Source organism: Quercus lobata, chromosome 8 (assembly GCF_001633185.2).
Source record: "Quercus lobata isolate SW786 chromosome 8, ValleyOak3.0 Primary Assembly, whole genome shotgun sequence".
NCBI classification, from domain to species: Eukaryota; Viridiplantae; Streptophyta; class Magnoliopsida; order Fagales; family Fagaceae; genus Quercus; species Quercus lobata.
The window spans coordinates 41,239,605-41,257,600 of NC_044911.1; the positions used below are offsets into that span (position 1 = coordinate 41,239,605).

Sequence of the window (17,996 nt, forward strand, 5' to 3'; positions counted from 1 at the left end):
TTTCTCTTTTGTTTTGTCTGCCTTCAGTTGATGGATCTCTTCCATCATTTGTTGCTACAAGTGCTGTAATGATTGCAATACTTCGATGAAGGTGTTGGCATTGTTCGCGGGGACTCTTATCTGAGGCTGAGGATCAGCCCCCATTTTGTTGGCACCTTCTGTTTGATTAAGTTGTTGTTGGTAAGGCATTGTTGGCCTGGACTCTGCTTGTGAAGGTACGACGCTCATATTCCATGTCGTCCTGGATTTTGGTGGCATTGTTTGCGAGGGGCTCTATTTTCTTTTCTTTTCCTTTGCCCATGTCTGCTTCCCAACTCCCCAGCGAAGTCGCCAATTTAATGTAGGGGCCTTTTTTGTGTATGGTGTGTTAGGCTGGGTTGACCCCTGCGGTAATGGGCCCGAATGTTTTTGGGTAAGGGAGTTGGGGTCGGTCCAATTGTAACTCAACTTGGGCCGGTTTGTGCACAAACTTATGCCTTGTCTGCCAGGAGTAAGCTCATGGCAAGCAGAACTATTTCAAACGAGTTACGGCAGGCAGATATAGTAATAATAACCAAAACAGAGTATTCTGACTATTTAAATAAATGGCTATGTAATCCCTACTTATAAAGCATGATTACAGTCATGATAATATCATTCATAGAGAAGGTAAAGAAAAATATTACAAACTAATTAAATGGGTATAAATCAAATTTTAAGTTCAGTCTGCCGAAGTAAAGCCAAAGAGGGGAGAACGCCTCTTCTCAATGCAAATAATCTCCTAGGAAAGGATCCTGCCGTAGGGATTAATGGCTTTGAGGGAGTCGGACCTAAATGGTTATTGCCCAGAAAAGGAGTCCTTGTTTATGTTTTGGAAGAGAGTAGGATTTAAGGGGGAGAGAGGGAAACCGATCTACTGGTGGGGAGAGAGGGAAACCGATCTACTGGTGCATGCCCACTGTATTACCTCTCATTTTTCCTTAATTTTCTCTCTTTTCTTCTCGGTTTCCTTTCTTATCTTTTTTCTCTTCTTTTTACTATGTTTTTCTTTCTACTCCGTAAATGCTCTATTTTTCGGTCCCTTTCTCAGGGCACGGCAATGGCCCTTTTATAATGCCTGTCATGATCAATGTTTTACCATTTTTCCCCTTAACCGCCTTTGTCTGGTCTGGGCGTACTTGCTGACCACCAAGTTTGTGCGACATTCACCCTTGCCAGACAGAGGCAGGTTTGTTTCGTTCCTCAGTATACCGTAGCATTTCTTTCCTACCACGGTATAAATGCTTTTTCTCTCTTTCCCTCAAGGCATGCACCCAACGGTTCCCCTCAAACTTGCCTCTTTTGTGTGGTCTATCATCCCAACAGGACGTACCTCCCAAAAGGGCTTGGGTAAGAGCCGCAAAATAGATCTTTTCCCCTTTCCCCACCACCAAACCATACCCCTTTTACCTCTTACCTCTGGCCCATGACCCCACCACGTCCTATATTGGCTGGGTACAGGATGGTGGTGCTTGGGCCTTACGCGTGCTTCCCTTTCAGATATGTCCAAGAGTTTACCTGCTGCTCATGCGTTTGCCGTGATCTGGAGACTCTCCATCTGTGTTTTCTGACCTTTCAAGTGGGCTTTTCTTTGGTTTCCCACTCCATTCAAGAGCTGGGCTTTGTATGATGATGGGCCTTACATTTCTTTAGTCCACTCTTGATTTTCGTTATTTCCTACAACGTTGAACTGTTATTCCCGCCGTAATAACTTAATCCTGCTAGACCTCCTTTGGGCCAGCCGCTTATTCCTTTTCTCAGTGACTTGTCACGAGCACTGTTCTGCTTTTACTTATGGGCTCCTATGTCCCTTTGGGCATCCACGGCCCGATTGCTTTCTTTGGATTTCCTCGGCCCTTTTGCTAATTCCACACTCCCATGGGCTTTTTGCTAATTTCATTGGGCTTCCCCAACCCAATAACCTTATTCTTATCCTTGGGGTTCATGGGCCTGCCATAAACCCCTTACTCTCTTAGTTTGCATTGCCTTGGGCATGCGGTGGCCCTTTCTCACTTTTCTACCTCATACATTACCCATGGGATGCTATTTCTTTCTTTCCTGGTTTCTTTGAGCCCGCTTGCCTCTTGAAGACCCATTTATTTATTTGTTGGGCTTGTGATCCATTATTCCTGCCGCTTGGGCCTAATGGGTTTTTGCTATCTATTTTTGTCAATTCTTTGTTGCCTTTATTATTGGGCTTTCTTTCTGTCTGCTTGGGCTTCCACAAATGGCTGTCAACAGACATCAAGAATGATTAATATAATATATGAAAGATATTTGAATGAATGAGTATGGAGATAACTATATTTGTGTAATTAATTATATTGGAGTGTACTTATATTTGTTATATATCTTTTAAATATGATCTCAAGCTCTTGTTTATCACAATATCTCATTGCATGTGAGATTTTATATATTGATATTTTCTTTCATATTAGGGAAGTTATCAATAGCTTTCCCATGCATCACACGGGTTAACGACTAGTAATAACTAATAGCCGAAATGTTTGACTTTTTGTTGACCAGTCCTTATTGTGCCACGTGGCTACATAAATTAATGCCATGTCTACCATTAAAAACACAAATCAATGTACCTTTTCATTTGGTTCTTATACAAACCATTTCAGTACAATTCTTTTGCTATTGTTCCCTGTTGGTGTTTAGTTGCATTGTTCCCGCTGGTGGTTATAAATTTTACACATTTCCTAATAAATTTCAGTTTATATTTCTTGAGACAAAACTCAAAGACTTCATGTTCATTTTGATTCTTCACCATCTCTCTATGTACGGAGAACCTTTGGTTTTCACAAATATATTTTTGGCAGGTTTTAACGCTATATTCCATTATAGGTTTTTTGGTTTTATTATTTGAGTTTTAAAATCTTCCTCCACAAATCCTAAAGGTAGGTGCTCCACAAATTTTAAATGCATGCAACATAGTAACGTCTTCTCCTGTGTCTCCAGTCCGCTTTCTTCTTCTTAGAAAGTGTTAAATACCTTTTTCTTTCTTCATTTCTTTTTTCGATTAGGTTTCTATGTGTGGCATATGGGAGATACTTTATAACCATTCTAATTGCATATTTTATTGTAAAAAATTAGATGGTGATAGGCTTAATTATGTGAATTTGACCTTACAAGAGAGTTTTGTATTTTTCATGGTTTTCTGAAGTTCTATGGATTATATAATATTTATTTTGTTTTAACTATTGTATGGAAAGGAAAGATGTTCCTTATAATACCTAAATGAGGTCTTGAAAAAAAGTCTTCCACTCCTTGCTACAAGAAATACAAATTACACGAAGATGATGCTATTAAAAATTCGGTTAGCCCTCTCTTTTCAAAATATTTTAATTTTTAGCCTATTTTTCTATTTTGTCGCTTCTTTTAAGGTTTTTAATTGTTTCTAATTTAATTTCTATTCTTATATGTGTTTGAATCATATTATGAAGGTTTAGTGTGAATTATTATTGAGGATATTTCATGACTCTTGGTTTAGTGTGAATTATATGTGTTTGAATCATATTGTCACTTTCTCCTTCCATATGGATGGTAGGTAAACCTACTATTCAAAACTAAGTGAAGTATTGAATCCACATATATATATATATATATATATATATTCACTATATTTATAATTGCATTTTTTCTGGACAATGTCAAACTTTTATACATATATATGATATGGCTATTTGATATTGGATCTTACGATAGGGGATATGATTGCTCATGGTTTTAAAGGTGATATTGAAGATATAAATCGAGCAGTTGCTACTTATTGCTTAAAATTACATATTTGGGAGAATTATGCTAGAGACATAATATTACATTTTAAACATAAATAATACTGGTTTAAGTTTTGACTCTTTTTTTTTTTGCATGGAAGGTAAGCCATTATGAACATGTATACATTTAAAAACATCAAACAGTTGTGAATTTTCATTTTTCAATAACCACCTTTTCAATTAATAGGCACATTTTCGGCTAATAGACACATTTTCAGTTAATATGTATATTTTCATTCAATAGATACATTTTCGGTCAATAGGCATCTTTTGGTATATTCAAATATGAAGGATTATGACTTTTTAATAGATATCTTTTGGTATATTAGATTTAAAGGGTTATAACCTTTCAATAGACACCTTTTGGTATATATATTACAACATATCTTATATAAATAAGGTTTTACAACCTATTTAAGTGAAAATCCTGCCTATATAAAGTGACATCATTCAGATAAGCATGGGATAGTGTTTTTTTATTTATTTATTTATAATTATATAAACACCAGCCTTCAAAACCACACTACCACATACCCAAAAAAAAAAAAAAGAAAAAAAAAATGAAAAAGAAAACGTCTTTCATCGCCAATCCATTCTTATCAATTAAAAAAAAAAACCATTCTAAACAAAAATAATGAACATCAAAATTGAGAAACCCAATCAATGATCGACGGATGTGTAGCATCACAGATTCACAGTGTAAGTATTATATAAAGGTCATTATTCATACTGCGTGTTTAGTTCATGCATAAGGAACATCAATTTTAGGGTCTTGGAGATCAAATTGGCTTCATAGATTGTTTTTATGAATTTTAATATGCTTATGTAAAATAACATGTCTTTGATGACTTTATTAAACCCATGGGATGCTCCTTATAGAAGTTGACTGGGTACTCAAATCTGAAAGATATTTGTATTAACTTTCATGAAAGTTAAGTGAGTATGAAAAAGAGAAGCATGTTAACACCAATGGGAGAATTGACTAGGAAATCTTGGTGCCATGGGAATTATTAGAAATTTTTGGATTTAAAAATTGTATTAGATTGTGATTTTAATAAACAATATATGTTTATTTCTTTATTTCTACCATACAATCAAAACAATTATAAAAATTATATTTAAAAATAAAAGCAACAACAAGACAAAACATTATAAGAAAAAACACACAATATGAAGAAAAGTAATTAATCTTACATTAGTCATTATGAAAGACTCTTATTCCTTCCCACAAAAAACTAATATATAAAACAATATTGCTCTCTTTTGCCTAACTAATAAAACTTTGTGTTATTTCTTTCAATATCATTTTTTTTTATGCATTTTTGCTTACTACTCCAACTAAAAACATGATTTTTTTTTTTTTTTTTTCCTAAAACTTATTCTGTAGCTATTCCCAAGTATCGCACAAATTAGCAACTAGTATAAAATATGACCCAGACAATGTCACCATTGTGTTCTCATCCTTTTTCATTGCATATGCTTCTCTATAACTCTTATTCTTTTACTTTAACATAATAGAATAGACTTCATATATCCATATTAATTTGGTAAAAAATTAACGTAAACAATTTTTTCCTCCAATATATGAGTCCAACGGTTCATATAAATCCCTGTATGTGATGATAAGCGTGACATTAAAAGATTCTGATGGAGTTGTTGGGTTGCACGGCTGCACCTAGGAGTCTAGCCCATGTGGGATTCTAATTTCTTATTTAATGAATCCTATTTCAACATGAAATAGGTGAACTTGGTGTACAAGAATTCTATTCAATTAAGAATAGAAGTGTCAGGCGGTAAAGCTTGTGCATGTGCTTTCACGCTGAGAGAGAGATCACTCTTAGAGAGACTGAAGAGTGAAACACAGATTTAACACTGAAAGAAAGACTGAAAAGTGAAACACAGATTTAAAGTCGACTGAAAGAAAAAGATTAGTGTTTTGTGTGGCACTGAGGGGGGAAAAATGTGATTTTTTCTTTCGCTCAAGACACACAAGGAAGATAAATTGGGGGTTTTTTTCTAGGTTATTTGGATGCTACAACCACAAAGAGTTGAAGTATTTGGAGTGGAAGATCTTGCTATCGGATTTTGTGGTGAGGTTGTATTTGTTCCTAGATATATTATTGTATTTTTCCAATTTATTGTGAACTCAAGTTTTGAGTATAACTTGAATGTTGTAATATCTATTTTATAGTGGATTGATCGGATTTGCCCCATGGATTTTCCCTCTACACTAGAGGGTTTTCCACGTAATTTCTTGTTATTCTTGTTAGCTGATTTTTTATTGCTTCAGTAAATTTCTATTTTCTTTGTTGTTTGGGTTATATTTAGTTTAATTCACACATAGACGGGGGTAGGGAGGATTTATCCCAACAGAGGTCTGATTCAGAGATACTTCTCAACAAATTGTCTTTAACTTTAAAGCTTCTTGCCTTTAGAAAGACTGAAAGGGTGAACGGTCAAGATTTGGAAAAAGGTTTTCTTTCACTTTAGAAATGCAACCACTTATGCATTAGGCCTCTCATGATATCATCCTTTCAATCATTATCTTATTTTAATTATTATTATTATTTTTTCACTTCTTCGCAATGTATATGTCATCCTTGTTGTTCATGAAGTCAGCGCCAACCTCAATCGCCACGTTCTTGTTCAATAAAGAAGTATCTGTTCAGAATCTAAAATTTCAGTTTTAAGAATTAAAAGTGGAGTTAAGGTCATTGTTTTCATAGTACATGCCAAACCCTTTCCAATATTAATTCCATTTTGCTTTACTTTGTTTATTTATTTTGTCCTTTTGCACGTTTTAAAAGGAAGTATCTTATATTACCCCAACTCTTCAATATTCTTGGTCGGAGAAAAAGTGCAAAACCCCAAAGAAAAAGAAAAGGCAAGATCATTGATCTTCAAGATAAGGAAAAACCAATCAATCGCTCAAAATGGTGAATGTCATTTGTGGCTGACCCCAAATATATCTCTCTTTCTCTCTGCAACACTACATTCATAAGGTAAATGGATAGATCGTCTGAATTATCAACACGAAGGACACTCAATAGTACGTAGATTTCAACATTAACACTCAAGAAAACATAGGTTTCAACATTAAAGTCTTTCATTTGTTTTGGAGCAAAAATAAATAATGTTTCTTTGATGTCATGCGGCCTTTTTTTTGATGAGCAACATCCCCATTGGCAAAGTGGGTGCAAAAAGTGCATGAAGAATCTAAAATAGGAGTGACCCTTCAGTATCTCGAAGGGAAAAAGGTTTTTAATGGGCAAGGGCAAGGCCATGTACCACCGCCCCTACATACGCTCTTCAACACATGTGTAATATAGCTTTTATCCAGCTTTTATCCACCTAAAATACGCTCTGTCGTACTTCCACTTAGTTTAATATAGAAGAAAAAGAAGAGATCTAGCTACTATATATAAGCAATCCTCAAACTACTAATCATATTTCATTAGGAGTTTTTGGAGCTTGAAAGTACTAATCATTTCATTAGGAGTTTTTGGAGCTTGAGTTGAGATTGCATACATGGCTAGGTCAAATGCTTTTGTTTTTCTTATGTTGGTCGTGCTTATATTTATTAGGTCAGAATCTCGACCTCTTGATCCTTCTCTTGAGAGGAAGAACCTGACCATGGCTTTACGAGAACTAATTGAAAATTCCAAAGAAATCAAGGTCAAGCTTGAGGACAAAGACGCAATTGGCAGAGCTTCCTACTCCAAGCGAGTGAGTCCTGGAGGACCCGACCCCTTCCATCATGATAGCAATCTCTAGTAGTGTTATAATTAACTTTCTGGCATTGGCGGAGTCATTGATTCGAATGTGTGGGGGCTTTTTTTTTTTTTTTTTTTGAGAGAGAGAGTTTCAACTTATGGTGTCCACTTTTGATGATGTGAGTGAGTTCTGAAAGACCCAACCCCTTCCACCATGATAGCAATCTCTGCTAGTGTTATATATAATTAACTTTCTGGCATTGGTGGAGTCGTTGATTCAAATGCATGGGGTTCATTATTATGTTTTATTTTTATTTTTTTTAAGAGAGTTTCGACTTATGACGTCATCTCTTGATGACGTGAGTGAGTCTTGGAGGACCCGACCCTTTCCATCATGATATCAATCTCTGTTAGTGTTATAACTAACTTTTTGGCACTGGTGGAGTCGTTGATTCAAATGCATGGCGTTCGTTATTATGGTTGTTTATTTATTTATTTTTTTTAGAGTTTCAACTTATATCGTCCACTCTTGATGATAATTTTTTATCATCGTTATTATGTAGTAGTTTGCGATTTTGACTTTGTAATGGTAGTTGCGAACGAGTATTGGGTGAAAATGTGACTTTTTGAATAATAAACGCATCTCATTTACTTTCCAAAGTATAATTGCAATGCATTTACTTAAAACTGGAAACTTAAAAGGGCACGATAAGAGACAAAGACATCTACGTAAAAGATTAGATAAGTTTATTTGCGTATAAGAAAACTTTAGTAACCTATGGAATGTGGATGAGAGAAAAACAATACTCTTTTGTAAAATTTTAGAATAGTGTGAGTAATCTTTCGCTCTGAAAGCAGAATAGCCACTTTCATCGTAGGATTATCGATAGAATACCATGACATAGATTGGGTATGCTTCCAATTTAGAAAGGGAAAATTTTCTTTTTCACTATTAATGTGAAACAGTCAATGCTCATTTGAAAATGCGTGTATCATATCTCCTTAGTCGACAGGTAATAACTAATAACTAATAACATTCGCATCTGGTTCTTCATTTCTTCAAAGTCCATTTAAAGCAAAAATAGAGACAATTATATACACAAAATCATTGTTATATCCAGTTCCTTATCATTGTTTAGATTTTCGCAAAATGTTACATGCAATGGTATCATCCTTTTTTTATTTTTTTATTTATTTTTTTTTTAACGGCACTGTAATCTTTTGTATTGGCTACTTTTTAATTTTAATATTCGAACTCAGAAAAAAAAAAAAAAAAAAAATTTAAGGTTTTCTCTAAAAATTATCATAACGGAACAAGTTGAAGGCGCATTTAATACCCATTAAATGATATTTTAGACTTATTTTCTTTAAATAAATAAAGTCAAAATATGCGTGGGTTCTTTTTTTTTTTTTTTTTTTTTTTTTTATGATTTATGCATGAGTTATTCTATAGGTTTACTAAAATCTCATAACATTTTAATAACAAATTAAGCTGTCAGTCCACCTTAAATCATAATAAAATATGATTGCAAATTACACTCAAACCATCTATAATTCACAATAAGTTTTATTTTTTATTTTTTTTTATTTTTTATAGATAAAAAAAATCTAATAACATTTTCACAATAAGCTTTTTTTATCTATCAATAAAAGCTAATTGTGAAAATGTAGTGAGATTTTATTGTATTTGTAGACTTTCTAATTGTGCACACATATGAAGAAAACATATACAATTCAATTAATTTGTAAGTGCAAGCTAATAAATTATCAAGAAATATATTTTTATTTTAAAAACATACAATTTTTTTTTACTTATTATTTTTGTTAGGTTTTATTTATATATTTTGTCAATTCATAAACAAAACATATGTTGTAAGTCTCTTTAAAATTTCAATTTCAAAGACAAGACTGCTGCAAAGTTCTGTAGTTTAGAGTGTGAATTTGGAAATTTCAATTCATGTTGGACTAATTTAAATTACAATTTTGATTGATTGAAAATCGCAGATCAGACTAGTTTGCATATTTCAAGCCCAAGCCCATTGTCCAATTTACTAGGGTTTGCCACTTATTCTACACTATATAAAAGAGACTCACTTGGATGAGAGAGAGAGAGAGAGAGAGAGAGAGAGAGAGATGCAACAAGCGCCTATTATTCTAGATTTAGGGGGTTTCTATACCAAAAACTTTCTCATATCTTGTACTGGCTAGTGATATTCTTTGAATAAAATCAAGATTCAATGTTGTAGAAGTTGTTACTTCATATTAGTTATCAAAGGTGTTGGAGATCTGAACTTTCAAGGGTGGTCTTAGAGTCGTGGATTAGAGGTTCATGTTTGGAACACATCAATATCAGAGATGTTTGTGGATCTCAAAGCTTAGTTGGGTAATTGTAGTTAAGTTTATGAAGGATGGGGTTATTCAGTTCGTGAAATTCTATTTGATAGTGGATTTTTTCATCTTGGGATTGGTCCTCCTAGGTTTTTTTTTTTTTTTTTTGTAGAATTATTTTGTTTCATTGGTTTCTTAGGTTATTATATTTTGTGCCATATTTTGTGCCATATTAACTTAAGGCTTTCATAATAGATCTAATAATCAACATGGCCTTAAAACTAATTAATTACTATTTTTGACGGAAGTCTAAACCCAATAATTTCTTTTTATAATGCACTTGTTAAGGAGCCCAAATAATATAATAATAATAATAATAATAAAAAGAGTAAAATACAAAAGTCACAATTGAATTTTGGTTTAATATCAATAGATTCAATATTACTAAACTTTTTAAAATGACAAGTCATAATCTCTAATCTTGAGGTGTTTTGTTTCTTTAGTAGGTGGTAAATTGTTATTAATTCTAATTTAAACCGACTATTAAAATTATTATTTTTTATATTATAAACCATCAATAACAACTTATTGTTTAAAAAAAAAAAAATAGCCCACTTGAACTTTAGTGTATTTTATCTTTTACCAAAAAAAATTTGACATGAAAATGCCATGAACAAATATTTCTTAAAAATCCTTATAAAAAAAAAAGTACTTCTTAAAAAAATTTATATTTCTTAAGGAAAAAAAAAAAAAAAAAACACAACTCGCTCTTTGCTGGTACAGAGGATTTGAATTCCTCTTTCTCACTCCGTCTTTAGTTCTCTCCTACTCTCAGTTTCGAATCAGCGACGGCTGGTAGTTCTGTGTTGACACCGTCGTCTGCGGATTCGTATGCACCGCCTGGGTCATCGAGATGACAAGAAAAGTGCCGCAGCAGATTCTTCTTCCTCTTCCTCTTCATCGATAACGATAACGATTGGGTCACTGGACATGCTCGTCAGGTTTTTCATTTTTAAATCATCACCTTCTTCCGAATTTTCTAAGTTCCATTTAGTTCTCTTTAGAATTGATTTCTCAGTTTTCATTTGCTTTTATGACTGAGCTTTTGTTTGTTAATCTGGTATCAGAGGATTAGAGGACTTCATTGAGTGCTATTGATTTCTTTGTTCCATCAAAAATGCTTTGCATGTGTTGTATGTGAATGTGGCCTCAAATGTCATTGGTTGTGTTTTGGTACCACTCTCAGTTGCACTCTTTAAAGATTCATTGATGTCACATGATGTCCATTACCTGTTTGATTAAATGCCCGAATGACTAGGCTCTTCCAATTTTGTAGCTTTTGTGCATGTTTAAGGCTTGCATTACTTTCACATTTCACATTTAGTCCTAAAAATTGCATTTTTAGCATGCACATTCACAACATCCAATGGATTTTGGTTAGGGGTCGTCTGAGGGTCCTTATTATGGCTGAATTTCCTTAATTAAAGAATTCTTAGGTTTATTAGAAGAAATATATCGTTTAATGTTGGACCCACTAATATTAAATGTGGCTTTTTGGGGTGTTCTTAAAATTGGCTTTATTGGAGAAAATTAAATGTTGACTTGTATATATAATAAGACAGAGTCTCTGTAATGTGAATTTAGTTTTTTACTGTAGGTGTTAAGTGGCCCGGGTGGGTTGTTTTGACCTTTGCTCTGGGATTTTAACAGTGGGTTAGTTAGCACTCTGTTCTTTTAAGTTTTGTAGTGAGGGTTAGTACTCTATTCTCTGTTAAATGTAATAAATACAAAATTTCAATGAATTATAAGAACTTTTTTCTTCATTGAAACCGGAATGTAGGAAAGAGGCAATATTCTCTCCAATGTGCAATGTTTATATACTGTATTTACTAATTCACATCATGTTGAGCAGCATGCCGTTGTGATGTCAATCTGTCTTTTTCTATGAGAAGTTCTATAATTATCTCATCATCTTTTAAGTCATTAAGAAGCATTTTGTGGAAAAAGAGCGAGCCATAGAGGCAAAAACAAAGAATGAATGGAAAAGAAACTTCGGTTGAGGTGAATGAAAATTGGAGAGAGAATGGTCTTATTTATATAGAAATAATATGCCCATTTGGAAAACAGACAGATTTTTGAAAATATGACCGCTGAGAAGAAACAAAATTCTGTTAATATGACTGCCAGGAAAAGACGAATTTATGAAAATATGACCATTAAGAAATAACAAAATATTGAAAATATGATCATTAGGAAAAGACGTATTTTAAAAAATATCTATTAGAAAAAGATGAATTTTGGAAAATATGACCATTTGGAAACAAATAATAAAGAAAAAAAAAAAAAATTTATAGGGAGTGGTAGAAGGTCGGAGAGTGGGATGTAACTTGAAGGTATATTGTAAAAGTAGTTAGTTGAAGTAGAAAAAAGTAATTTTTTTAAGAGCCAATTTAGCCAAAGTATACAAAACCGGGTATGAATGCTCTAACAAGGAGTATGCATCCAAATTTGAGTGTTTAGATAATGATGCAGAAGTCAATTGGTTTCACTTGTAGGATTTCCTGTAGATACTGCATGTTATTAGTATCTTTAGTGGGGTTAACTTTACTTGGCTTTAGTGTCTTAACTACCTCTTATTTATGTCTTTTTTTTCCCGGCTGTAAGGCTTTATTTTTGTGTCTTACACTCTTCCCGCCTGTAAGGCTTTAGACCACAGGGTATCTCTTTTTGCAATTTTTAAAATTTATTGGTTTATGTTTAAATTGATTATCTTGTAATAAATTCAATTAGGGCAGACTATGACAATGATTTGCGCTCTATCTTAAACACTATTTACTTCACCTCTCTCTCTTTTTCTCTTACTGTCAATATTAAATGATACTATATATATATATATATGTATGTATATATATAGATCACTTCATTATTTTGCATTTAGGCTTCTTTGAATCTCTTTCAATTGTTAGGAAGTTATTTCCCTTTTATTTTTTTTTCTAAATTAAGATTGATTAGTTTTCCACATTTTATAACAATATTAGTTTTAAACCTGCGTGACTTGTGTAGGATTTGGTACCAAGAATAAAGATAAGCCCAATCTACATATGATACTTGCAACTACTGCATGTACTTCCATGGACATTTCCTCGAACACCACCAACGTCTCCTTCAACTACTTCAAGCATGCACAACCATTCCATCTGTCCGAAGAACAAAACCTCTCCATGGGCTTACCATCACAATGGGGTCTATACCAAACCAACCCATTTTTCCCTACAACAACATCATCTCTCAGTATGTGTCAGTCGGGAAACTATCAGTTGCACGTAAGATATTTGAAAAAATGCCTCAACGAAATGTAGTCTCGTATAATACTATAATTAGTGCTTATAGTAGATCTGGGGATGTAGAGGAAGCTTGGAATATGTTTTCTGAGATGAGGGATTGTGGATTCAGGCCAACCCAGTTCACATTGGGTGGGTTATTCTCATGTGAGGCATTGGATCTTTGTCGCAGTGTTCAGTTGCAGGCATTGGTGATAAAGAATGGACTATTTGTTGCCGATGCTTTTGTAGGGACAACTTTATTGGGTTTATTTGGGAGGCATGGTTGTGTGGAAGAAGCAGTTCTTGCATTTAAAGATATGCCTTGGAAGAGCTTGGTGACATGGAATTCAATGTTGTCTTTGTTTGGACGTCATGGGTTTGTTGAGGATTGCATGTCTTTGTTCTGTGAACTCATGAAGGTGGAGACTGCTTTGTCTGCAAGTTCTTTTGTGGGTGTTTTGTCTGTATTTTCGTGCCAAAAAGATTTGGAATTTGGGGAACAAATACATGGTTTAGTGATTAAAAATGGATTTGATTGTGAAGTTTCTGTTGTGAACTCTCTTATCAATATGTATGCAAAATGCACTTGCATATGCTTGGCAGAGAAAATCTTTGAGATGGTGCCCATTCATGATGTTGTATCATGGAATACAATCATTGCTGCAGTGGCAAAAGATGAGAGACCTGGAAAAGCAATGGAGCTCTTTCTGGAAATGTGTGTAAGTGGAGTTTCACCTAGCCAAGCCACATTTGTAAGTGTTATTAACTCTTGTACAAATTTGGGGATTTTAGTATTTGGAGATTTCATCCATGCTAAAACAATAAAGAACGCTTTTGAATCTGATGTTTGTGTAGGTAGTGCATTGGTTGACTTTTATGCTAAATGTGATAAATTGGAAGATGCCCATTGTTGTTTTGATGAGATTTATGAGAAGAATGTGGTCTCTTGGAATGCGCTGATTTTGGGTTACTCGAATAAATGCTCTTCCACTTCTATATTTTTACTGCGAGAAATGTTGCGATTGGGTTACCAACCTAACGAGTTCTCATTTTCTGGTGTTCTTAGGTCATCATTGGCTTTGGAATTACAGCAGCTTCATGGCTTAACTATAAGAATGGGCTACCTGAATAATGAGTATGTATCAAGCTGTCTTGTTACGTCGTATGCCAAAAGCGGTCTCATAGTTGATGCCCTGATCTTTGTCACTGCTTCTAACAATCCACTCCCTGTTGTCCCCTCTAACATCATTGCAGGAATTTATAACAGGTCTGGCCAATACAATGAAACACTAAAGTTGCTTTCTCTCCTCGAAGAACCGGACATTGTATCTTGGAACATTGTGCTTGCAGCTTGTGCTCGTAACAATTATCACAAAGAGGTTTTTGAGCTTTTCAAACACATGCACATGGTTCACATCCATCCAGATAATTACACATTTGTTAGCCTTTTGAGTGCGTGTGCTAAACTTTGCAACCTTGCTTTAGGAAGTTCTGTTCACAGTGTTATGATAAAGACAGATTTCAATCGCTGCGACACATTTGTTTGCAATGTTTTAATTGATATGTATGGGAAATGTGGGTCTCTTGAAAGTTCAGTGAAAATCTTTGATAAAATGACAAGTAGAAATATCATCACATGGACAGCTATGATATCTGCTCTTGGACTTCACGGTTATGCTCATGAGGCATTAGGAAGGTTCAGAGAAATGGAGTTGTGGGGGTTTAAGCCTGATAGGATGGCTCTCATTGCAGTTCTTACGGCATGCAGACATGGTGGGTTAGTGAGAGAAGGGATGGAGTTGTTTGAGCGAATGAGAAGAAGTTATGGGGTTGAACCTGAAATGGATCATTACCATTGTGTGGTGGATTTGCTCGCTAAGTATGGACATATTAGGGAAGCAGAGAAAATGATTGCCAGCATGCCTTTTCCACCAGATGCCATTATATGGCGTAGTTTCCTTGCAGGTTGTATGAGACAAGGAACTGCAAAGGATCAACCCGTGGGACATAAAAAATTTGGATGAACCCAATAGATACATTTCCTTGTAGATTAATCAAAGCCACTGCATATATCGTGCAGGTCCCTTCAGTTTCCACCTCTGCTGTCTGGACTAAGGTCCTTAATTCGCCAGTAAAACACAATAAGGTAAGAGGCCAGCCCTCCCTCAGATTGCAAGTCACACCAGGGTTCTAATTGATGTCATGGGTATTTTGATGAGGCAGTCCAACATCACATCAGCTGTCACATTTTATTCCTCCCTGCAGGTTAGATGTGTGCTTGCTGTGGATAATTGGAGCCATTCTTCATTTGAGTTTCATCATTCAACAATTCTCTCAAAGGCTTGAGTATCCTTGATTGTTCCGGAGAAGTAATCACACATTTGTCTTTAATCAAGCATGAGAGGTGCTTAGATGCATTTCAATAATTTGTTCAAAAGAAGTTTTGAGAAAGATAGTTTTGCTTGTGACATATCATTATTACAAAAGAAAATTTGAGACTGTGAAAGAAGAGGCAAAACTCTATCAGTATCTTCCTTGATAAGCATTCAGACATCTAAATTATCGGGCCATGCGGTTTGTAATGTGAGGAAGTCAACAATGCATTTGATGTCTCATTTGTTGGAGATAGCAAATAATCAATAGATTGAAATTTCGCCTTGAGTATGATTTTTCTCCGAAGAAGATCCGTGAGAGCTTATAATTTGTGCTTTTTATTTTTGAACTTCTACTCTTGAGGATTTATTACTTGTATTTCCGTCTTGTCTGATGTGGTTGCTCATTCCATTAACTACGTTTGTTTTGAAGCTTGGAATCTTGGTAGTGACATTGTTCTTCTCAAAAGTTCCAATCATATGTTGGTGTACATGTGCAGGAGTCGATGCACTTTTAAAAGTTAATCTTGTGTGGTGTAGATAAATTGTAAGCACAAACCATATACAAAGATTATGCGCAAATCTCTTTAGTTTGATATAAAATCTCTAATGTACAAGGGGGTATGTGTATGCCTTTATATCGCCATTGGTAGTTAGTCCAATGGTCCATATGTGATCTATACTTAAACTATTACGCAGCCACAGCATTATAGAAGTTTGTGCAAATATATGTCATTAACCAACCAAATTTCTCGACGCAAAAGCTAAAAAGGACATGCCGTTGTCGCGTTGGTAAAAGCTTTCCGAAAGGGTTCTTCATTATATTGTAAGCTTGCATTGGCTAGGTTATAAATTATAAGATTATCTGGATATATTGGTCGGACTCATTATAATGGTAATAAAATCAGTATTAGTGATAAAGGATAATGATCACGTTCAACGTGCAAGAAATTGTTTCGTACATTGTGTATTATATAACTGTTTCTCACATGAATGTAATCTTATATGTAAAGATGTGGGATCCATGTAGTGTATTATATACCTCTTTCCCAAATCTTATATGTAATTTGTGGGATCCATCTCTTTTGTGAAAGGTTATGTGGTAAATCGAGCACAATGAATAATTTCACATTGGTTACAATATTGATACATGATGTACATCCCAGTCCAACAGCATAAAACTAGCATGTGCCATCACTGGATTGAAACACAAGTCACACAACTGCCACTATGTATTGGTTGGGATGGATTTGCCGATTTGGATCCGGCTGTTGCACCTAGGGCGTGTACAAGGGACTTGTTAATTTGACTAACCAAGGGACCCAATCGGACCCTAGCCGAAACTGATCTGACTCGATGGTTGTGGCAGTCAGGTCAGCACCTTCAGAACCTGATTCTGGCAAGTTGAGTCTTAGTTTCTCTTCCCAAAACCTAAAAAAAATTGGCCTGACCAAAAACCCAAGGAAACTCCGGTAGATCTTCCAAATCCAGCAAAATCTCAACTAGATTTAGCAAGATCTCACAAATTTTGATGAGATTTCCACTAGATCTAGCTAGATTTAGGCCAATTTGTTGAGATATATCACTAGGTCCAACGAGATCTCATTGGATCTTCGCAATTTGAAAAAAACTTTATCCATGAAATAATTGACTTGATCTGACTCGTTGGTGTTATTGGCCTGTGGTGGGTCCTCTGTTCTGCCTCTCACCAAGATCGGGTCAAGTTTGGGTGGAGCTCAAAGCCAACCCAAACCAATCTGTGGACAACCCTAATTACACCATGCAATTACCACATCATGCCAGATGGAAAAAGTGATTGGATTATTTTTTTATTTTTTGGGTGTGGGGGGGACATTTTACCTATTGTATCAACTTTTTCACGTCACATACATATAATATTTGCATAGTGCATTTACCTATGGACAGGGTGAATGCATTTGCTGTTTAATTCATATATAACATAAAAGCATGGTTATAAAAATGAGGATTATAATATCAAAAAAGAAAAAGATTTTTTTTCTAGAATGAGGGTTATTTTTTAAATGGAGAAGATTTTCTAATAAGGCTTCATCAAATAAGATTAAACAATCAAAATATCATTACAATCAAATGACCTAGAGCTGCTAAGAACTTTGTAACTCATCTAACACCTTCTAGTATTTTCAACGAAAATATCCAGGTTCAAATCTCCCACTACTAACTATTGAATTATCAACAAACAAAAAAAAGAACCTAGAGCCCATTGGAGAAGTCATCCAAACGAAGGGCAACAAGCTCACACTCAAAGCAATCATGGGATGTCGTCTCTCTTAACTACACAAAATAGCAACTGGACATAAAAGAACAACATACGACACAATGTGAAGGACATATGTTCTATATTTTGTTTTAATCAATTAATCCATTCGTATTACTAACTCACTTATTTGAGTTCTTTTTACAACTTTTACAGCTATATGA

At 34.6% G+C, this 17,996-nt stretch overlaps 1 protein-coding gene across 4 annotated transcripts; it reads left to right on the forward strand.

The window, feature by feature from the left end:
• The first annotated feature begins 10,591 nt into the window (after positions 1 to 10,591).
• On the forward strand, positions 10,592 to 16,061 carry LOC115955857 (pentatricopeptide repeat-containing protein At3g58590). Of its 4 annotated transcripts, XR_004084208.1 has the most exons (4): positions 10,592 to 10,842; positions 12,905 to 15,310; positions 15,430 to 15,510; positions 15,715 to 16,061. XR_004084208.1 is itself a non-coding variant. In XM_031074232.1 (2 exons), exon 2 carries the CDS (start codon positions 12,963 to 12,965, stop codon positions 15,186 to 15,188), a length of 2,226 nt encoding a protein of 741 aa, XP_030930092.1. In that variant the 5' UTR covers positions 10,592 to 10,842; positions 12,905 to 12,962; the 3' UTR covers positions 15,189 to 16,061. The 4 variants fall into 4 exon arrangements, 1 of the variants encoding a protein (XP_030930092.1); XR_004084207.1 differs by having other exon boundaries at positions 12,905 to 15,510; XR_004084206.1 differs by having other exon boundaries at positions 15,430 to 16,061.
• Positions 16,062 to 17,996: the final 1,935 nt, after the last annotated feature.